Source organism: Callithrix jacchus, chromosome 20 (genome assembly GCF_049354715.1).
Source record: "Callithrix jacchus isolate 240 chromosome 20, calJac240_pri, whole genome shotgun sequence".
Classification (NCBI taxonomy): Eukaryota; Metazoa; Chordata; class Mammalia; order Primates; family Cebidae; genus Callithrix; species Callithrix jacchus.
Window position 1 is genome coordinate 11744284 of NC_133521.1, and position 23017 is coordinate 11767300.

A 23017-nucleotide genomic window follows, 5' to 3' on the forward strand; every position below is an offset into this window, starting at 1 on the left:
CTTCCTAATTATTCCCACGCCCATAGCAGTATACTCACACTTCTGTTGTGGTAAATTCTCTTTCAGTTTACATTTCAGTCTATACTGTTAAATTATGAGATGCTGTCAAACAGGACCTATCTTCTTTTAATCCTTGTATCTCTGGCACTTTGTACAGTGCCTGTACAAAGTGTACGAGAAATTTAAATAAACAAAATGAAATAAAGTATTGAATGAATGAATGAATAAGCATCTGTGTCATTTTGTAGCAAAGCACATGGTATCTCAAGTCTTGTGATAGCTGTGGCAGAGTCTGAACACCCACTCCAGAAGTATATCCCTTTTGGGGCTCTACTTTGCATTATGCAGACAGAGTCTGGGCCAGATGAGTGTTTAGCCCATTAGTTGTGGAGTGGCTGCCAAGTCACAAGCATTTTACAACAAAAATTATATAGAAAATATTATGAGTGATAGGGTGTAAATTGCTGAGTGCAAAATAGAAAGTGTTAGGGGCAAAATCTATTAACAGCCAGATTAGAAATATGCTCCTCTGAAATCAGAATATTCTAGCACTTTTAAGTGAAGGGCATTTCCCTAGTCACTTGAAGATTTTAAATTTTGTTTCTCTCTACTGAAGTTCCACTGGGCTTCATTTAAGTGAGCCTCTGGTAAACTGGTATCTTACTAGTTTAAAACCATGTCTGATTTCTCTGTATGATGAAATCTTTTCAGAAGCATCTCTTGATATGAGAGGAAAAGGTAGAATTTTTATATAATGGCTTAAAATAGACAGAAAATGAAGCCTGTTCTCCAGAGAGCTTAGCTTTTCACATCTTTCAACCATTGACAAAGGCCTGGCATGCTGGCATTTTATATCTAAAATACCTTTCCAAATACTTATTAAACTATATAATCATCATTTATGCCACAAGATCATTTGTAGATCTCAAGACACACAGTATGTGACCAGACACCTACTAATATAAATTTCATAACTGCATACTCCTTGGAAAAAACGCTAATGGGATTAAATGAAAAAAAGTCTAGCATATTTGAGAATCTGCCAACAGCTGTTCCAAATTATTGTGTGATATCTGATGTTCTACATGTACCTGTCCAAAATGGAAAGTGAACTTATTTGTTTGACAGGATGAATTAATATTAAATTGCTTAAAGTTCACTTCTTTTCCAAAGTTACTTATTATTATTATTATTATTTTTTAAAATAAAAATTGGACCAGGCACAGTGGTTCATGCCTGTAATTCCAGCACTTTGGGAGGTTGAGGTGGGTGGATTATGAGGTCAGGAGTTCAAGACCAACTTGGCCAACATAGTGAAACCCTGTCTCTACTAAAAATACAAAAATTAGCTGAGTGTGGTGGCACATGACTGTAATCCCAGCTAATCAGGAGGCTGAGGCTGGAGAATCGCTTGAACCCAGGAGGCAGAGGTACAGTGAGCCAAGATCACGCCACTGCACTCCAGCCTGGGCGACAGAGCAAAAAAAAAAAAAAAAAAATTGAACAAATGCTACCTAGCACCTTTATGTAAACAATAAAAGAGGGCATTTAGGTTGGGGGTTATCTTTCTTGCATTTTCTTTGAGATAGTGGCAGAATCAGCCAGCTATTATTATTTATTTTCATTGTGGTAAAGTGAAAATTCCCCAGAGTCTTAACAACATATTTAAGTAGTACCAGAAGTTCTCGTAAAGATTTTTGACCATTTAGAGCCATCAGAAAGAATCTCTTGGCAAATATAAGAAATGTCATGAAAATTAAGAATTTTTTTAGCGCAACATCTTCTCTCTGATTTTTCTGATTAAAAGTATTTTACATTTATTTTGGAAAATTTGAAAATAATATGGATGTCTAAAGAAGAAAATTAAAATTATGCTCAAGTACACTACTCAGGGATAACCACCATCAACTTTTGACTGTCTTTTTCTCCAAGTACTTTTTTCCCCTGTGAGTCTTTATATATGTACTGTTTTTCTTTTAATGAAACAGATCCTCTTGTCAGACTGTCTTGTTACTAATTTCTTCTATGACTGTAGTTTCCTACTTACTTTCAAACATTTGAGTTTGTTATTTTCATATTCCATCATGTGGTTGTACCATTTTCCCTTCCAATCCCTTGTTGACATTTTGGTGGTTTTCAGTTTTTAATTATCGTCAATAATACTATGATGAACATTCTTATAATCCTGGTGTATTTATCTAATAACTTCCTTATGATAAGTTCTTAAAAGTAGAATAACTGAACGGAAGATGTGGGCGTGTTTAGGTTCTGATAGATCTTGTCCAGTTGGCCTTAAGCAACATTGTAATACTTTGCATTCCTAATTGCTCGCTATCTGAATGTTGAATTTTGCCATTATCAACAATTTGTATTATTATTATAAAATTTTTAATGCAAATTTGATAAACAATAACTAATTTAAAAATTTAATACAAATTATATTTTTTCCAACTTTGGTACAGTTAATATTCATTTGTAATTTGTTTATTTATTTATGTATTTTAGAGATGGGGTCCCACTCTGTGGCCCAGGTTAGGCTCACCGCAGCCTCCGCCTCCTGGGCTCCAGCGATCCTTCCACCTCAGCCCCACAAGTAGCTTGGGACCACAGGTGCATGCTACCACGCCTGGCTAATTTTTTTGTATTGTTAATAGAGGCAGGGTTTTGCTTTGCCTCCCGAAGTGCTGGGATTCCTGGTGTGAGCCACCACACCCAGCCAGTTAGTTGTGTTATGTGCTAAGAGGCTTCTCTATTAATTTGCTTGTGAATGTGTGTATATGTATTTACATAGAAACCATTAGAAAATGGGTCTGCATTAAGAGTATTAAGCCCTTTTCTGCCATATACGTTGTACTTTATTTTTTCCAGGTCGTTTGCCTTTTAATTTTATGATTTATTTTATACAACATTTCAAAATTTCAGATATTGACATCTATCAATCTTTTAAAAAACGTTTATTGATTTACGTACCATAAAATCCACCTTTTAAAATTGTACAATTCAGTGATTTTGGGCAAATTTCCAGAGGTGTAAAACCATCATCACAGCAGCTTTAGAACATTTTTAGCACCCTAAAAAGGTCTCTCATGCCTCTTTACATTTAGTTTTTTTTCCCAGCCCAGCTAAGATTTCCACTCATCTGCTTTCTTCAGTCTTTTAAAGCTTTTTTCCTTAGAAACAAGTCTTAAGTACTTATGTGGAACCAAGTGCTGTGGTTATAATGGGTACTGATACTATCTTCTTCTTTTTTTTTCCCCACTCTGTCACCCAGGCTGGAGTGCAATGTCACAATCTCTGTTCACCGCAACCTCCACCTCCTGGGTTCAAGTGATTCTCCTACTTCAGCTTCCCGAGTAGTTGGGATTACAGGCCCACACCATCACGCCCAACTAATTTTTATATTTTTAGTAGAAACGGGGTTTCACCACGTTGGTCAGGGTTGGTCTCAAGCTGCTGACTTCAGGTGATCCACCTGCCTCAGCTTCCCAAAGTGCTGGGATTACAGGTGCAAGCCACTGGGCCTGGCCACTAATACTATCTTAGGAGCTTGTGATCTTACAGGACAGATTATTAAACCAATAATAGTTTAAATAAATACAGTTACAAATGGATAAGTGCTGTGAAAGAGAAGTAAGGTATGTGGAGTGATAACAGAAGGCACCTATTTGAGGGTGGAGATTCAGGGAAGGTTTCCCTGAGAAAGTGACCCAGGGGATGGGAAGGACCATCCAGGTGTGGAGTTGGGGGAAAAGCCTGCTGAAGTGCTAGGCACTTGAGGACTGCAGGAATAGAAGCACATATGGTCAGAGAGAAAAGGGACATGATCTAAGTGGGAAAAAAATGGAATATTTTCCCATGTCCTGATTTTCTTTTTATGATGTTTTTCATGTCATGGTATTTACAGATGATATTTATGTGGTTATATGGATTTCCTGGTGCATAGGGTTATAATTTCCCTGTGTTAAATAGATCTTATGCAGTACTGAGACCCCGTCTGTATATGCTGGACAAGAGCAGCAAGATTTCAGTGGGGGGAGGGCAGGCATTTGTGCAGATGAGTGCATTATTTCAGTATTCCTTTCTTAGTCCCGGAGGGGAGTGTGTTCAAAAACGAAGTTCTTGGGAATTACTATACTTTTCTCTATTGTTTTATACTGAGGACCATTCAGAGAGTACTGGAGGTGTTAAGACAGTGTGAAGAAATTACCTTCTTCATCATTGCTTTGAGTATGCTAAGGCCTCAGGGACTTGCTTAGAAAATAACCAGTAGAGGGCCGGGCACAGTGGCTCACGCCTGTAATCCCAGCTACTCAGGAGGCTGAGGCAGGACAATTGCCTGAACCCAGGAGGCGGAGGTTGCGGTGAGCGGAGGTTGCGGTGAGCCGAGATCGCGCCATTGCACTCCAGCCTGGGTAACAAGAGCGAAACTCCGTCTCAAAAAAAAAAGGAAAAAAAGAAAATAACCAGTAGAGCGATAGAATTAGAGTTACTGCTTATGGCTCTAGAATGTTTGGTCTCTGCCTGCAGGATTGCATTGCTTTCTTTATGAGCTATGGAAATAGAAAGTACGATATCACTGTTTCTGTTTTCCAATTGGGATAACTGAAATATGGAAACTCTAAATTCTACATGGATCCCTGACAGTATCAATGACAGTGCATAGTGATATGCCACATGACTCCTCTCTTTGTCACTTTCAGTTCATGGTCAACACCTCAGATAGACATTTTGAGAAGCAGGGCATTCCTACCATGCTTACCAGTAAAGTCATTTTTCCACGTTCAGACTTGACACATTTCATTTTTCTTTTGCTTACTTCCTCCCAGTTTCTGCATGTCTTTTACAATATCTCCTGCACTCTGCCTCAGCCAGAACAGGCTGGATTATGCTATAGTAACAGATAACTCTCAAATCTCAATGGCTTCACACAATAATATTTCTGGGCCATTTTATGTATCATTTGTGGGTTTGCACAGAGTCACTATCCATTAAAGTAGCTCAGAGATCCAAGCAGCCACCAGCTGGCTACTGTGAGAGGGTCTTGCACTGGCAATGACATGTCCAGGCTGGGAGGGATGGCCATCATTTCTCACTGGAGAGAAGTAATCCTGTGTTTCATCCATCATGAGGAGGCCAGGAAGTGTAATTCCACACTGAACCCAAAAAGCTGGGTGGCAGGGGAGGAATCCAGAACTATTTGGCAAACAGCTCTAATGATCAGGATACATTCTTAGCTAATGATTCACCTTAACTTCACTGAGAAAGTCAAAGCATTCTCTAACCACCACCCCCTCCAAAAGAAACCCTAGAACTTACTCACCTGCCTACTATTAAATTTCTCATCCTATCTGAATTTATACCTTCTTTCTCCTTCTAGCCTATTCCAATGTAAGAGGTATCTTCTCTCCTATCCAAATGTGTTTGATCACATACTCTTATCAGTGACAAGTTTTGAGCACATGCAGTGACATCCTAGAAAATGTTTAAAAGTGGTCTGTAGGGGAAAAGAACCAGCCTTGATTTTTAGTGTATTTTGATTTCTGTAATGTAAATACTCTCACCGTGGACAGTTTCAAGCCACCATCATGGTGTTACTGAATGTGCAGTTGGAAAGACATGTACACAGTGCACTCATGAGCCGGTGTGGAGTGACTCCAGCACACCACCGGTAGGGTGCTGGTAGTAGTACTCAGGTACATGTGTCTATTTTATAGTAATATTCATATTAAACTTATTTGTGTATATGTATAGATATATATGCATACATATTTTAATAAAGCTTAATTTCTTTCATTTTGTATTAAAAATAAAGCAGTTCTACTATCTCTTCTCTGCGCCCTACCACTCTACGGGATCACCTGACAAATCCCTGCATACCCGACTTGGGAGCTACTGCTATAGACACTCAAGGTCTCCGCTTCTTTGGTTATTCGCTCTCTCTCTTCTGCATCATCAACCTCTTTCTCTTGTATCATTCTCATGAGTGTGCTGAGAAACCCTAGTGTCCTCTAGTGTCTTCTGTCGTTAGAGAGTATCCCTTTGTCTAGCATTCTCCTTTATCAAAAGATCCATTTTTCTACTCCCCTTCATGGAAGAAGCATTCAGAGACAGCTCTACCTGCCATCTTAGTTCCTCCTCTTTCATTCCATCCTCATCTACTCCAATCTGACTTCCACGCCCACCACTCTACTGAGATTGTTCTTGCCATTGTCATCAGTGATTTCCACACTGTCGAATCTACCTGTTCATCTGTCCTCATCTCACTTGGCCTCTCAGTGGCAGCTGACACAATTGACTACCCCATCCTTCTTCAGATGCTCTCCTCTTTTAGCTTCTGCATTAATACACTCTGCTGGTTTTCTGCTGGTTCTCCTTTGTTGAGGCTTCTGCTGTGACTCAGAAAATAACTTTGGTCTCCTTTTGGTATTTTTCCTTTTTCCCTAGGTGATCTCATTCATTTCCAGGCCTTTAAAACCCAGCTGTGAGCTGATCACTCTCACATTACGTTCCTCTGCCTTACTTTCTCTTCTGAGCTGCAGATGTGTACATCCAGTTCCCCCTTGTTATTTTCATCTGGAGGTTTCATAGGTATCTTCAAGGCTGCAGATCCAGAGTGAACTCTTCATTTCCCCCTTTTCTTCCTTCTACTATTTCTGTTTTGCCTCAGTTTTCCTTATTTCACAAAACAATACATTATTTATTTAGTCGTTAAATCCAGAATGTATCCTTAACTTCTTTCCTGACCAACATGGAGAAACCTTGTCTCTATTAAAAATGCAAAATTAGTTGGGTGTGGTGGTGCATGCCTGTAAACCCAGCTACTCAGGAGGCTCAGACAGGAGAATCGCTTGAACCCGGGAGGCGGAGGTTGTGGTAAGCCAAGATCGCAGCATTGCACTCCAACCTGGGCAATAAGAGTGAAACTCTGTCTCAAAATAACATTCTATCATTTTTTTATCCCTTTCATCTAATTCATAAGCGTATCCTTTTGTTCTGCCTACAAAGTATGCATTTTATCTGTCCACTTATCTCTGGCTCTATTTTAGTCCAGATCGTCTTCACTTTTCTCCCAGATGATTGTAATAGCACATTCCACGCTCACATTTGCCTCTTTCCAATCCATGCCTGATGTTATAACTAAGAGCGATTTTTATAAAATGTGAATCAAGTTATTTTTCTCCTTTCGAAATCCTTCAGTGCATCTAGAGTTAGTTCCAGATTCTTTACCATTACCCCCAGGGCTGTGTGTGATCGGGCCTCTGCCATCCTCTGCCTCCTTGTCACATGTCACTGTGTATTTGGCTCTTTTGCTCTAGTAAAACCAACCTTTTTTTTTTTTTTGGTCCCTAGAATAGGCTGGTCTTTTTCCTGAGTGCCTTTGGCTTTTTTGGTCTCTCTTTCTGGGAAGCCCTTTTTCCGGCTTGTCATATTTCTGGTGCCTTCTTTTCCTCAAGATCTGAGCTTAAATCCTGTCTTCTTAGAGAATTCTTCCTGCTCTAATAATATTTCCTACTGGTTTGTTTCTGTCTTCTTACTTAACACAATTTGAGGTTGCTTTTCTTTATCTGTTTACTTGATTTGGTAGAAAGCTTTGTGAGAGCAGGGACCTTATTTCCATCTGGTGATAGGCTCTCAATAAACAGATGTTGCATGAAAAACAGTGTATGGAAGAATACTGGTCTTACCCTATCATATGAATGGTAATTAATGAATGAAGATGTAGAAGGAAGGTGTCTTAACAATGGTGGGCAGCACAATACAAGGAGGACAGGTTAATGTGTTGATCATGTCTGACTCCTTTAAAATAGCCTAAAACTAGCAAGGAACAGATCAGATCCAACGTTACATGGGTAAATGTAAAATCCTGTGATTTTACATTTACATTTACATAAAATCCTGTGCTTTGGTTAAAAATAAATCAGTTGCATTATACAGAATCAGGAAACTCCAGCTTAACACCGATTGACATGTTAAGGCCTAAGGAAAGTGGTGGCTGAGAAGCTAATGTAGTCCTAACCTACATGAATAATTCCATGTATTCTGTATTAGGGGAGGGAATTGGCTAATATTACTCTCTGCCAGTGACACCAGTAGAATTATTAGAACTTTCTAGAATTCAGTGTAATAACACCTCATTCATCCCCCACAATTCCATTTATTCATTCCTTTACTATTTACTGAGTAAATTCTGGGCACTCATATTATGGACATGAGTAACATTGCCATGGCTTTTGTGTTCGTGGAACTTAATGTCTAACTCCCGAAGAGAAGTGAGTTCTCTTTTCATGAAAGTGTTAGGCGGAAACCAGTTTGTTATTGATTGAGAGACAATGCATTCTTATACTTAAGAACTCATGCCCTGGAACCAGCTGGACTCTGGATCCTAGGGGCTTTAAATTCCAGCTCCAGCGTTTACTAGCCGTGTGACTTTGGGAAAATGTTTAATGTCTCCGTGTTTCAGTGGTCTCCTCTGTAAACTGGAGATAATAATGCTGCTGTGCATAAAGTTAAAATGAGCTAATGCACACAAATAATTTATGGCAGTATTTGGTTCATAGTAAGCACTTAATAAATATTATAGATAATAAGCAGTTAATAAAATGTTTTTTTTTTCCTGGAGGGGTAAAGGCTAGAAAGAGATTTAGGGTGAGAAAAAGTAGTCACAGAGTAATCCTGGGGCATCAGGACCCACATAATGATTGTTTATTTTTTTTATGAAAGATTGTTAGTAATTTGAGCTTGAACTTGAAAATCTTGACTGTAGAGTTTGATGACATTTGTTCTATTTGGTTTTCTGTTTTGGGCTAGGAAGATGTGAATCTTCCTAGAAATACCACCAGGTAGTCCCCCCACAACTCCCCAAATGCTAACAAAGAAACATACCTTTGGAAATAATAAAATTGTGAACGTCTATCCATAAATGTCTGTTTTTGCTTTGGTTTTGTTTTAGTGGCAACTGAAATATCCTAAACTAATTCTCCGAGAAGCTGGCAGTGTATCTGAGGAGCTCCATAAAGAGGTTCAAGAGGCCTTTCTCACACTGCACAAGCATGGCTGCTTATTTCGGGACCTGGTTAGGATCCAAGGCAAAGATCTGCTCACTCCGGTATCTCGCATCCTCATTGGTAATCCGGGCTGCACCTACAAGTACCTGAACACCAGGCTCTTTACAGTCCCCTGGCCGGTGAAAGGGTCTGATATAAAACACACTGAGGCTGAAATAGCCACTGCTTGTGAGACCTTCCTCAAGCTCAATGACTACCTGCAGATAGAAACCATCCAGGCTCTGGAAGAACTCGCTGCCAAAGAGAAGGCTAATGAAGATGCTGTGCCATTGTGTATGTCTGCGGATTTCCCCAGGGTTGGAATGGGGTCATCCTACGATGGACAAGATGAAGTGGACCTTAAGAGCAGAGCAGCATACAACGTAACTTTGCTGAATTTCATGGATCCTCAGAAAATGCCATACCTGAAAGAGGAACCTTATTTTGGCATGGGGAAAATGGCAGTGAGCTGGCATCATGATGAAAATCTGGTGGACAGGTCAGCGGTGGCAGTGTACAGTTACAGCTGTGAAGGTACAGTCTGTCCTGGGAAAAAACAGCCCTGTATGTAATAATATGGCCAGTCATTTAGGCTCTGGAGATACACATGCATATACATGAGCATGTTTGCCTGTGTGTGTGCATGCACGTGTGTGTGTGTAACGTGTCCTTTTTAGTCTTGTCACACTGTATGTCTGCAGAATATGCCTCTTTCTCATCTAGGCATGCTAGCTGGCTCATTGTTAAACCGTACTCAGAATATTTTCACACGTAAGCACTACTGTCATTTGTCTCTTGTGTGCCCAGGAGAGCAGCCTCTTGGTTTCATACAGCCAACTGTCTTTCTCTAGAGCTCAGAGGAGATTGTACAGTTGCTATAATTAACTTGCTGATAAAGGGCTGGGAAAACAAAAATCTGTCAAAGCTTTCCAGGTTCCCACAGGTGCACATTTCCAGGCTTGCCAAAATATTTTATTATGGTTGACATCACTAACTTGATGGGTATGATTTGTCAAATATGGACTTGTTCTTGGCTTCATATAGTTTGTAGCTACTGTTCTTCCTTGCCAGAAGCAGTTGAGGTAGGTTTTGGAAGCAGACAGTCCTCTATTTTCAGGAAACTCCCTAGCCCTCTACCCAGTTCTGCAGTTTTAGACCTCGTCGGGTGGCTGTGGTAGAATTGTTTTTGCATTTTCTGACGTATAATCCCCTTGGAACAGAGATCATAGGCTGCCTCTCAGTAGCCCACCCAAATTCCCCTTCTTCAATTATTGTTTCTGTATGTTTATGGCTCTCATTATTCCTTAGAACAGAATTACAAAAATGGTAGTTGAACAGATCGAGGAGAGCATGACCACTGTTGACTTTCTTTTGTGCCTGATTATTTAGCAAAGGAATACAAGACATAGTGTTACCTCTCCTGCTGGTTCACTGAAAGATGTTTAGAAAACCAGAATTCTAGAGATCCCATCAGAGAATGACTGGAACTTTTCCGACTACTCTAGTTGTTTGATTGGAGTTTTGTTTGTTATTTGTTTTTTTGTTTACCAAAATGGCTGTTTTGGAAAAGAGATTTAAGAGAAAAAATAATCTTTAAAGTACTCTTTAAATTTCTTACTATTTCCCAGTCTCAAAAATTTCCTCAGGACTACTACTATTTTTTCTAACTTTACCTTGTGCCTTCAGTCCAAAACAAGGAACTCGTTTAGCGTTTGGAAATTTCACTACTTTCGCTGGCATTTCAAATAATGATGCTGACCTAAGATAATTGCTTGAAGGGATTTAATGCTGTCCTAATGGAAAGAACCGAGATCCTCTGATCTTTAATAAGGACTTGCCAGGGATTTAAGAACTATCACATCCAAGAACTCTGATGTGAACAAACAATGGAGTTAGTTTCTTTCTTAAGGAGACAACTCTCCAAACCCGAAGCCGGGTACGTGATAGTACAAAGCTCTACAAAGATGTCTTTGTGCTCCCAATTACTCTGAGCCCTCCAGTTTAATAGTCCTATTGTACTCCCTTCGCGTGGGTGATCAAGTAGTTTTTGAAACCTAGAATATCTTTCAGAAAGGAATTTAATGTCTAATGAATAGATTCTATGCTCAGGAGTAATTAAGACTGATAAAGTGTACAAATATAAATTATATATAAATATAGAAATGTTGGTACTTGCAGTCATCACCTGAAAGAGGGAACTGCAGAATCTGAATCTGTAACAGCAGGGTGCAAAGTCCTTTGTTCTCTTAACCCCAGAAATTCTTAGCACTCTAACAATGATAGCAATACTGGGAATGCTCATTTATTGAGCATCTACTATGTGCTATATGCCGTTATAAGCACTTTGCATGTATTACCTCATTTTATCTTCCCAACAACCCAAAGAACAAAGTAGTAAATTGCTATCCTCATTTTACAGCTGAGGAAACTGAGTCATAGAAGGTTGATTCACTTGTTCGTGGTAATGCAGCAAGTAATTATCAGAGTTAGGATTTGAGCACAGATATCCAGGCTTCAGAATCTTAACATGTAAGGCTCTGTCATTATGAGCAGGTGTTTCTTATCCCAGCAGTGTACCTGCCTCAGGGATCTGGGTTTTAAAATGTCCACCTTCTGGAAAGGTTAAGGGGATGTTCTCCTTGCTTTTTCTTGCAGGTCCTGATGTTCTCCTTTCTCCAGCTTTACTTTCCCCCACGTCTGCTGCAGCCTTCTGTCACATACTCTCAGATGATTGGAATGCATTAGATTAACTAATTCGATGAAACAGAACCTTTCTGTAGGTGTCTGGCTGTGTGTGTGGTTCTGGGTCGGATGGATTACAAATCAGGTGCCTTGAAACTCTGTGGTGGGTGCATGTCTTCTAAGTGACAAATGATATCTGTTTAGTTCTCTGATCTTAGAATCCTTGGCAGGATGCAGAACTGTGTCAAAGATGGACTTGCTGTGTCCTTAAACATGTTTGTCAATTAGCTGTTTTATGTCATATGGGAACTCCAAAGGTGAATCAATGCCTTTCTTTGCTTTGAGAGAGTCGATAAGGTTAGGTGGGCTCTCATGATTATAATTATGAAATGACAAAACATTAGGTCTGAAAGATACTTTTGAAATCACTTGATTCTAGCCTCTCATTTTATAAATGAAAACACCGAGAAGGGAAGTGGCTTGCCCAAGGTCACATTGTTACTTAGTGACAAGAGTAGGGATTTAAGTTGGAGAGAGTTCCTTGCCACTGGAGAGGTTCACTTAAAATGCACTGGGAATTCAGATACAGAAGTGATTGCTTCCTGCTGAAATTAAATTCAATTGAAGCTTAAGATCTTTCAAGACTCTGCTCTCAATACCTTTTCCCAGGGAAATCTTCTTGTAGATTTATAATGAGCCAATCATCCCTCTTCGGTTTATTTTCATGAGTAGAGGTCATTGAGAAGTAATTTGTATAGGATACGTGTAATTATATACTAAATTCATTGGCTTTCACATGCAGTTCTAGTTAATAGATATCTCCAGTAGGAAGATTGAAATGGTACAATTTTTAATCAGGAATGGCTTCGGGGAACCATATGTAAATAGGCAGAATATTTGATTTTTCCTATTCCAGCTTTGCTGGTAATTGCTTGTTACTCCTAGCTATAAAAAACGAACTTTGGCGGGGAAGGCATTAAAAACCCAATGTTTAATATGGTCCAGCACCTTGTTTTTTGACTGGAACACCTTCAGAAACATCACTTAGATCAACAGTAACTACTGGCTACCATTTTTGTTTCTTTGTTTGGAAGGAAACATTTTCTGTAAAATTGTCTTTCTAGAAAAGCAATTCTTAAGATTTTAAACTAGTGTCAAGTATTGCGTATTATTGACATTATTTTCCAGGTCTCCCATACATAGCCAGGAAGTCTCACAAAAGGAAGAGAGACCAATCCATGTCTCCTGTTGAGTATGTGATAGGCTAGAAATTAGAGACTTTGCAAAAGTGTTCTTGGAATTCTAGGATTTGCATTCATGTCTTTGATTTGGGAAAAATTGCATCCTCTTAAGGATGGAAATTTGTTCCCATAATTCTTGAATCTCTATTTTGACATAAGTTGCTCTATATTTCTCAGCTCATCGCTGAGACCATGAAAAGCTAGTTTATAGTTACAGCTTGGAGCTTTGGAGTATTCATCCAAACGCTGTGATGTTTAATGTTATCTTAGCTTCCCAGCATCCCTGTCTAAAGTCTCAAAGCTTATTTGACCTAGCTTTGCCTTGTCAGTGATTTTTGAAGTCACTTATACTGTTCAGTAAAACTTGTTTGGCCTTCTAAGTCACATTTTTTTGGGTAGCCCATTCAATTATTTATTCATTTAACAATAAGGTCTCTCATGAAGAGCCAAGAAGGTTCACAAGAAGACCAAAGGGGAGGAAAAAAACTTACTTGGTCTACAAAGTTACTTTTTTTTTGGTGCCTATTCAATTATTTATTCATTTAACAGTAAATGTCTACTGTGTGCTAGGCAGTTATCTAGCTGCTGAGCATGTAACAGTAATCAAAACAGACAAAAATCCCTGCCCTCATCACTCTCCCATTCTAGCAAGGGAAAATAGAAAATAAAAGTAGATTGTGTAACAAGGGGTGGGGGTAATCTTACAGTTTTAGATAGGAGGGCCTCATTTAGCAGGTAACATTTATGCAGATTGCTAGGAGAGAATGAGCCATTGAGAAATTTGAAGTGGGAGCACAAAGGCCGAAAGACAGAACATGACTGGGATGTTTCAGAAGCAAGTGTGGATGGAATAGAATGAGAAGAGAGGAAAAGAAATGAAGACAGAGGGACAAGTAAATGGGTGCCATGTTAGAATACAAAGTAGTAGGTTTGGATGTGGAGTGAGATGGGGAGCCATTGCAGAGTAGAAGAAGGGAAGCAACTCCAGAAACAGGAGAGCTTACAGAGGCGACCAAAGTAATCCAGACTAAGGATATGACTGTCTAGATTAGGAGAGGCAGAATTGGGGAGAAATGTGTAAATACAGTCCTGTAACTTTTTACCAACAAAGAGAGTGGCAGTGTTTCAGCACTGGTGAGAAGGGATGACCAGCAGTGACGTCTCCCATTTGTCAAGAGAAGGCAAAGCCTGTAAGAATGGCTGCATTTTCCCTTCTCTGTGGATGGCTTTATTCAGGAATAATTGACATACAATAAGCTATAAATATGGAACATTTATAGTTTTATAGGTCTTAGCACAACTGCTAAGACCGTCCCCACTATCAAAATAATGAACATACACCCACTGTTCCAGAAGTTTCCTTGTCCTCCTTTGCAATTCCTCTCCCTGACAGATCTGTTTTCTTTTTTAGTTGTTTTTTATTTGTTTGTAGAGATCGCATCTCAATATGTTGCCCAGGCTGGTTTTGAAATCTTATCCTTTAGAGATCCTCCTGGCTCAGCCTCCCAAAGGGCTGGAATTCCAGGTGTGAGCCATGTGCCAATCTCAATTTGTTTTTTGTCAGTAGATGGGTTGACATTTTCTAGAATTTTTTTTGCAGATGGAATTATATATATGCACTGTTTCTTTGTCTGGCTTCTTTAACTTAGCATAGTTATTTGAAATTCACGCATGTCATTCCTTTTTATCCTTTTTTATTACAATAAAATATACATAAAATTTAGCACTATAACCATATTTAACTGTACAGTTCAGTGGTGTGAAGCATATTCACATTGCAGTGGAACCATCATCGCCGTCCATCTTCAGAACTTTGATGGTCATCATCCCACACCAAATCTCTGTACCCATTTACACAGTTACCCCCCATTTCTCCTTTTCTTATTTCCTGGTAACCACTGTTCTGCTTTCTGTCTGTATTATATTTGACTATTCTAGGTACCTCATATAAGTCGAATCATACAATATTTGACCTTTTGTGTCTAGATTATTGATATGGTTTGGCTGTGTCCCTGCCCAAATCTCAACTTGACTTGTATCTCCCAGAATTCTCACATATTATAGGAGGGACCCAGGAGGAGGTGGTTGAATCATGGAGGCTGGTCTTTCCCATGCTGTTTTTGTGATAGTGAATAAGTCTCACAAGATCTGATGGGTTTATCAGGAGTTTCCTCTTTTGTTTCTTCCTGATTTTTCTCTTGCTGCCAGCATGGAAGAAGTGCCTTTTGCCTTCTACCATGATTCTGAGGCGTCCCAGCCATGTGGTACTGTAAGTACCAATTAAACCTCTTTTTGTTCCCAGTTTCAGAGGTGTCTTTATGAGCAGCATGAAAATGGACTAATACAATTATTTTACTTAACCTAATGTCCTCAAGATTCATCCATGTTATGGCATGTATCAGAATTTCATTTCTACTTACAGATGAATAATATTCCATTGTATGAGTATACCACATTTTATTGATCAGTTCATCCATCGGCCACTCATAATGGCCATCTTTGGGCTAGGTAGATAAAGTTGCTGTGAACGGTATACAAACATCTGTGTGGGTCTCTGCTTTCAGTACTTTTGTGTATATACCTAGAAGTGGGATTGCTGCATCAAACGGTAAGTCTATGTTGATGTTTTTGAGGAACTGCTATACGGTTTTCTACAGCAACTGCACTATTTTACATTCTCCCTGGCAATGCACAGGTTTCTAATTTCTCCACATCTATGTCAACGTTTACCATTCCCTGTTTTTTGATAACAGCCATCCTCATGGGTATGAAGTGATGTCTCCTTGTGGTTTTGATATGCATTTCCCTAATGATTAATGATGTTGAACATCTTTCCATGTTCTTCGCCATTTATTTATATTCTTTGGAGATGTGTCTATTCAAGTTGTTTGCCCATTTTTGAATTTGGCTGTTTTTTAGTTGAGTTTTGTGAGTTCCTTATTATTCTAGATATTAATTCCTTATCAGATATATGAATTGCAAATATTTTCTTCAAGAGTAGCTGAACTTTTAATGATATGTTAATGTGACAATCAAGGGATAGAGAACAAATTAGAGTGTAATAGAGTTTACTGTCTATGACACTGATTAGGCACTTAAATTCTATACTACTGAACAACATCATTTGTATTGGTATTAATTAGCTATGGGACCTTAAGCAAGTTACTTAAATTCTTTGTGACACAGTTTTCTTATCTGTAAAATAGTGATCAGAGTGGTACACCTCAGGATTGTGAGAATTAAGTGCTTGTAAAGTGCTAAGAACATAACAGCACATAGTAAGCATTCAATAGTGTGTCATTTTTAGTTTTTATTAACATTATTCATTCATATAATTTTTACCAAATATTTCTGTAAGGTTTGTTAAGGAAAAAAATCCAGCAGTTATTTATGCCTTTTTTTCCCATTTTCATTTCCACAGGCAATTATTTCTATTCTTTTCTTGCAGGTAATACTTTTGGTAGTTGATAACAAAGTTATATTGTTTTGAATATTGTATATTGGCTTCCTGAAATGGAAGGTGAAGCTCTCTTCTTTTTTCCTGCCCTCCTACACATGTACACACTTCTGATTCCCATTATAGATTTACTGTAATTTTGATTCTATCAGTATTTAGCCCTTATAGTTATCAATACATAGAATGCTTTCCAGAACCTGCGATTTTTTATCCTTTTGTTTTCAATTTTTTCCTTGCATTAATTCCTTGCTTTTTGTGTGTTTGTATAGTTTTCTGTGCAGTTACGACCACGTAGACCTCATGCTCTCCACCAAATCTCCTCTTTTTAAGAGCTTCAGAACCATTAGATATTCTGTCCATTTCATTTTCTTGGAGAAGTGTCTTCCAGAGTCTTCTTGTCTGCTCCAATGTGGTGTTCTATGCCTAATGGACAGGGATCCCATTCTGCGATCCCTTCATTGTAATCCAGCAGATTCCCTTACTTCTCTTCTGTGAACTCCTCACATTCCTGCATCCCAGCCTCGCTCTCTCCTGTTTTCTTATTTGGTGGAGCATGTCCTATGATGGTTTCTTGAGAAAGATGCTTAGGAGGTAAATTTTCGAGACCTTAAATGTCTTCAGTTAACTTTATTCCCCCTTGACATATGTAGGTACTTCCAGTATGATAATCTTGGTAGGAAATGATAACTTTTTCAGAATCTTGGTGACATTGCATTACTGTCTTTTATCTTACAGTGTTCATGTTAAAAGTTCTGAATTTTTCTTCAGCTTTTGTGTCACTTTCTTGTTGGATCTTTTTTTGAATGTTTTACAGTTTCGCAGTGATACTTTTCACTCATTTTACTGTAACTGTGTAGGGCTTTCCGTCATGCCCTTCGGTTGTTGGACATTTTCCTGAATTGCTTTGTTAGTTATTTTCTCCTTTTCAGTTTTGTCTCATCACTTTGGAATCCATATGACTTAGTCGTTGAATCCTCCGGGCTCTTATTCTAGTTTTCTTGTTTATTCTCTTATTTTTAGTCTTTGTGTGTGTGTTTTAGTCTAATATTTGGGAGATTTTCTTAACTTTATCTCCCAACCTGTCAATGGATTTTTTTTTTATTTTGAGATGGAGTTTTGCTTTTGTCCTCCAGGCTGGTGTGCAATCGCGCAATCTTGGCTCACTGCAACCTCCGCCTCCCAGGTTCAAGTGATTTTCCTGCTGCAGCCTCCCAAGTAGCTGGGATTAAAGGTGTGGCCCACCACACCCAGCACATTTTTGTATTTTTAGTAGCACAGCGTTTCACTATGTTGGCCAGGCTGGTCTTGAACTCCTGACTTCAGATGATCTGCCCACCTTGGCTTCCCAAAGTGCTGGTATTACAGATGTAGGCCACCGCGCCTGGCCTATTGAATTTTCATTATTGAAATATAACATATTTCATAAACATATAGCTTGAAGAATTGCCATAAAGTTAACATATCTATGTACCTAGCGTCCTGATCAAGAAATGCAACATATCAGCATCCTAGAAGTGCTTGCTTCCAGTGTCTCAACTGTAAAATAATGATCAGAGCAGTACCCACCTCAAGATTGTGAGAATTAAATACTTGTAGAGTGCTAAGAACATAGCATCAGTAATTCAATAATATGTTATTTTTAGTTATTAAAATTATTCATATAATTTTTATAAGTCAAATATTCCTATAAGGTTTGTTAAGGAAAAAAACCCCAGCATTTATTTATGCCTTTTCTTCCCATTTTCATTTCTACAAGCAATTATTTCTATTCTTTTTTTTTTTTTCAGGTAATGCTTTTGATAGTTGATAACAAACTTATGTTGTTTTGAGCAGTAAATACTCTCCTGACTTCTAAGATCATATATAAATAGTTTTATGTGCATTTGAATTAGATTTGTAAGCTCCTTAAAGATGTAATTTGTGTCTTCATCCTTCTTTCTACCTGCATATAGTGGAAAATGAGTCTTTGTTGCCCCAAATCAGTTAAGTATTTGTTGTTCTTGAGGAGTTTGTGCTATTTAGTTACATTGTGGCCACTGTCCAATAACTCTTTGATTTCTGCAACTGTAGTCGCTGTTTAGTATTAGGATTCTTTTGATAGCAAATAACAATTCCAGGCCTAAAGTGGCTTAATTTAAAACGGTAAGGAATTAACTCACTTCATCCTAAGAACAGGGGTCTCACTGGCTTCAAGTGGACCTTGTTCCAGCGTAATTATGTGGTCAGTTTCAAATTTCTTCCGCTTCCTCTTTTGGCCATTCTCAAGCTCATGGCCCCCAAATGACTGCCCCTAGCTTTTGTGGCCATTCTCTCTTTCTTTTTCATGAGCTTTGAGGAAGAGAGAAACTGGGTATTGGGTGGGTACTTTGAACCCTGGATCAAGCTTTACCTGAAGCTGGATGAACAAATAATGACCCTCTTTTGATTAATCCAGTTTAGTTCTGGTTTCTGTGTTATTTACAATGTAAAGGTTTCCTGTGAGTCTCCACAACTCTCTTTATACTGTCCTGAGGTTGCCCAAGGAATTGAAACCTCTACTGTTAGAAGCTCTGGTGTGGAGAATATTGTTTGAAAGTGTCTCTGCTTCCCTTCCTGATTTTGTATTTTGCTTTGGATAATATAGTGATTTTGAAGCTTTAGCTAAGGGCCCCATAGCAATTTTTCTGTCCTTTTCATACTTTTCGATTTTTCTACCAAGTTCATGAAACATGATGTAATGAGGTTCTCCTCTGTATGTGAATATTTTTATCTTAAATTTCTTTCCCAAAATGCTTAATCTGAAAGCTGACAGAGCCAGACATCATGTTGAAGGGCTTTAGATTTCTCTGTAAAGAGTTTTCAATATTTCGCCTGAAATCCTAGAAACCTTATCATTAATTTTACAATTTATCTGTGTCAAGGGACTACATTTGTCTTGAATTGCTTGTTTCGAGGCGTCTGAGAGCAGCTTCTTGTTATGGATTCTGAGCTGGGACTGATTAGGGTTTCCCCCCCACCCTTTAGACTTTTCTGAATTCCCCATTTCTTCAGACCATTCATTGCTCCGTGGCTGAGAAGGAGTATGTGCTATGTCAGCAGCAGACTTGACTCCCTGTTTCTTGCAACCCAAAAAGGAAAGCATGTCTAAACTCCAGAACTCTAGCAGGGAGGCTTCTCCTTGGCTAACCTTTCTTTCCTAGGGATGTTGTCCATTAGCTGTGTTTCCTAAATGCTCTCTGGCTTATACAGAATCTATTTGTTACTACCTTGGGAACCTGTCTAGAAAAAGCATAGTAATTATGCATAAAGAAGCTTGTACCTTCCAGAGAGATCATTCTGAAAACAGATCTGACCTGTGAAAAAGGCTTTAGTGTCCTTCAGTGACCCCAGTATAAGTTCTGGATTCTTTCCTATGATTCATAAACCCACGTCCTGGTCTCTGCCCACCTCTCCAGGCTCTTCTCTTCCAAGTCTATTGTCATTCACGTGACACTCTTGAAACCCAGAAGTGATTGTGTTCTTATACACACACCATGCCATTTCCCTCCTAGAATGTGTGTTCCCTATGTTACACCTTCCCTTTCACCTTCTGGCTCCCTTCATTCTACAAAATGGATTTCCCATCCCAGAAATGGGAATGTCGAAGATCAGCACTGGACAGGTAAGGCATCATTAGACTCCCATCATCCCAGCTGACTGACAACTTGTGAGTTTCTCCTGCGGAAGATCTGTCACATGGATAGGAAAGGACCTCCTTCTTAAAGCTCCTTTAGGTGTGAAGCAAAGGAAACAGAGGAAGTAATCATTAGGGTGGGAACCTTTTTGTTTTTTTTTGAGGTGAAGTCTTGCTTTGTCGCCTAGGTTGGAGCACAGTGTCATGATCTTGGCTCACTACCTCTGCCTCCCGGGTTCAATTGATTCTCCTGCCTTAACCTCCTGAGTAGCTGGGATTACAGGCATGTGCCACCACACCTGGCTAATTTTTGTATTTTTAGTAGAGACGGGGTTTTACCATGTTGGCTAGGCTGGTCTTGAACTCCTAACCTCAGGTGATCTGTCTGCCTTGCCTCCCGAAGTGCTGGGATTACAAGTGTGAGCCACTGCGCCCAGCCAAGAATCTTTTATATCCTAGCTCTTGGGTAAGGAAATAGGGAACAGAGAATAAGAAATAAGGCTATTTTTAACAAAAAATTAGCCGGTTGTGGTGGCGCACACTTGTAATCATTGCTACTGAGGAGGCTGAGTTGAGATTGTGCCATTGCACTCAAGCCTGGGTGACAGACCAAGACTGTGGCAGGAAGGAAGGATGGAAGCGAGGGAGGGAGAGCTATTTTAAAGTGTGTGGTGATGATGAATATATACTTACCCTATGAGGGAAGTTCTTGCAATACAGTATTATGTATGTTATTAAATATGGTACAGAATTTTTTGTGATATGTTTTGATTGTCTCCATAGTCTCCACTGTCATACTCTGGCTTCTAAGTCTTTGCTTCCTATAGAGCAGTGGTTGTAATTAAAAATGTGAACAAAATATTTTGTCCTTTATTAAATAGAATTAATTTTTTCTCAAAAACTAGCTGGTATAAAACATTGAATTGGTTAATTTTGGGGGGAAGTTTTGGACAGTTGAAATTTGACTTTTAAACTTAACAGTCTTTTGTATTTTGTCACATCTTCTTATTTAACAGTTTGGTTAGTGGAAGCTGGGAGTGCACCAAACCCTGAGGTACTTAAAATCTTTTAAATTTTATTGAGGCTTAAAGGCAAGTAAGAACCTGTTGCCTCTCCTTGTTGCCAAAATAACATGGGGCAAGAGTAATCAGTTACAGTTGCTATAGGTAATTACAAGTTGATTTCATTGAGAAGTAAGAACACTATATTTCCCAATAAAAAATTTATCAGATGTACAACTTTTCCTCCTCCCTACACAGCCCAAGGAGGGGAAAAATTCTCACCAAAATATCATTTTAATGAGCAGATTTCAAAGGTGCTGGATTTTTGGGAGGCATCAGGAAACACTGACTGCAATTATTGTCTCTGATTGTCTTTATTGAGGCTAGATTGAGAAGCGTACCAGGATGAAAGTTAGAAGGGAAAGTAGTCAAGGAGACTGTTAGCCTGTAAAGATTCCCACTTGTTAGAATATACACACGCGGTGGCATTAAAACTTCCCAAAAGCTGTTGATTGTAGTTTAAAAATTATTTCTTTTTAAAAGTCATTACAGTTGTTTTCCTTTTCATTTCTTTTTAATTTTGTGTGGACCTCAATGGTAGAAGTTATGGTTGATTTGACCAGATGGGGACGTGTGAAAAACCCTTCCTAAAATATTTCCTTTTTTTTTTCTTGTGCTGCTTGCTATATCTGTCATCATTAGGGCTCCCTGGAATGAAGCAGCCTGAAGTCTTGGGTTATACAAATATAACAATAATTTTTTTTTTCCAGGCTAGAGTGCAGTGGTGTGATCTCTGCTCATTGCAATCTCTATCTCTGGGTTCCAGTGTTTCTCCTTCCTTAGCTTCCCAAGTAGCTGGGATTACAGGTGCCCACCATTGTGCCAGGCTCATTTTTGTGTTTTTTAGTAGAGACAGAGTTTCACCATCTTGGCCAGGCTGGTCTCAAACTCCTAACCTCATGATCCATCTGCCTTGGCCTCCCAAAGTGCTGGGATTACAGGCCTGAGTCACTGCACTCGGCCAGCATAATTTTTGATATTTGAATTTATCAGTATTCTTTTGCTAAAGTGATCTGGATATCAATTAATTTAGCATTAATTATTTTATTATGTTGTATGCTATCATTACTCATGTTACATTATTAGGTGTTAGTCACATTACATCATAATTAGTTTATACAACCTCAACTTCTTTACTAAAATGTGCAGCAGACATCAAATCACAAATATGAAGACTTTCGAATAGGAATTGGCAAATGTTTTTTTTCTGAAGGGCCAGAAATAAGTATTTTTGGCTTTGTGGGTCTTATAGTATGTGTTTTATCTACTCAACCTTGCTGTCTGTTCGAAAGCAGCTATTTATGTAAATGAATTGGCATTACTGTGTTCTAGTTAAACTTTATTTTACAAATGCAAGTAATAGAACTGATTTGCCTGTGATCACTGCAACCCAGCCCTAGATCAAGAGTCGCAGACTTTGCTATGGGGACTAGGCAGGTACCTCAAATGAGTAAAGTGAAATGGCTGTGAGGACTGACTGGCAGAGATCACATCCCTTGTCTAAAATGAGCAGCTACTTCTTTCCTATAGCCACTTGTGACTGGCTCAGTGATAACAGACCTTGTGATTCAAGGGTAGCTGAGAATTTGGATTTTTAGGCAACTTTTATCAGTTGACAACTCATTTAGATTTGTCAAGGAAATGTGGTGCAGGTCAAGCTACACACCTTTGCGAGTTCTTTTCTGGTCCATGAGCTCTAGTTTAGCAAATTCTGTCATTTTAAGTGCAGCGATGTATTATGTATAAATAAGTGCCTGTAGAATGTCATCAGACGTGGATAGCAACTACCTAGCGCTAGTGCTGCCGCTGACTAACCCTTGTAGTGCCCATGACAGACATCAGTAATTGATCATGACACTCTTTCCTGCTGAACTTGGAGA

At 38.9% G+C, this 23017-nt stretch overlaps 1 protein-coding gene across 5 annotated transcripts in view; it reads left to right on the plus strand.

Annotated features, from left to right (window-relative positions):
• The window catches only part of FTO (FTO alpha-ketoglutarate dependent dioxygenase), a 431427-nt gene that overhangs the window by 118058 nt on the left and 290352 nt on the right, over nt 1-23017 (plus strand). For all 5 annotated transcript variants that reach the window (XM_035282681.3, XM_035282682.3, XM_008985872.5 and 2 more), the window contains one exon: nt 8951-9578. In XM_035282681.3, coding sequence (XP_035138572.2) covers nt 8951-9578 — 628 coding nt within the window. The remainder of the gene's footprint in view (nt 1-8950; nt 9579-23017) is intronic.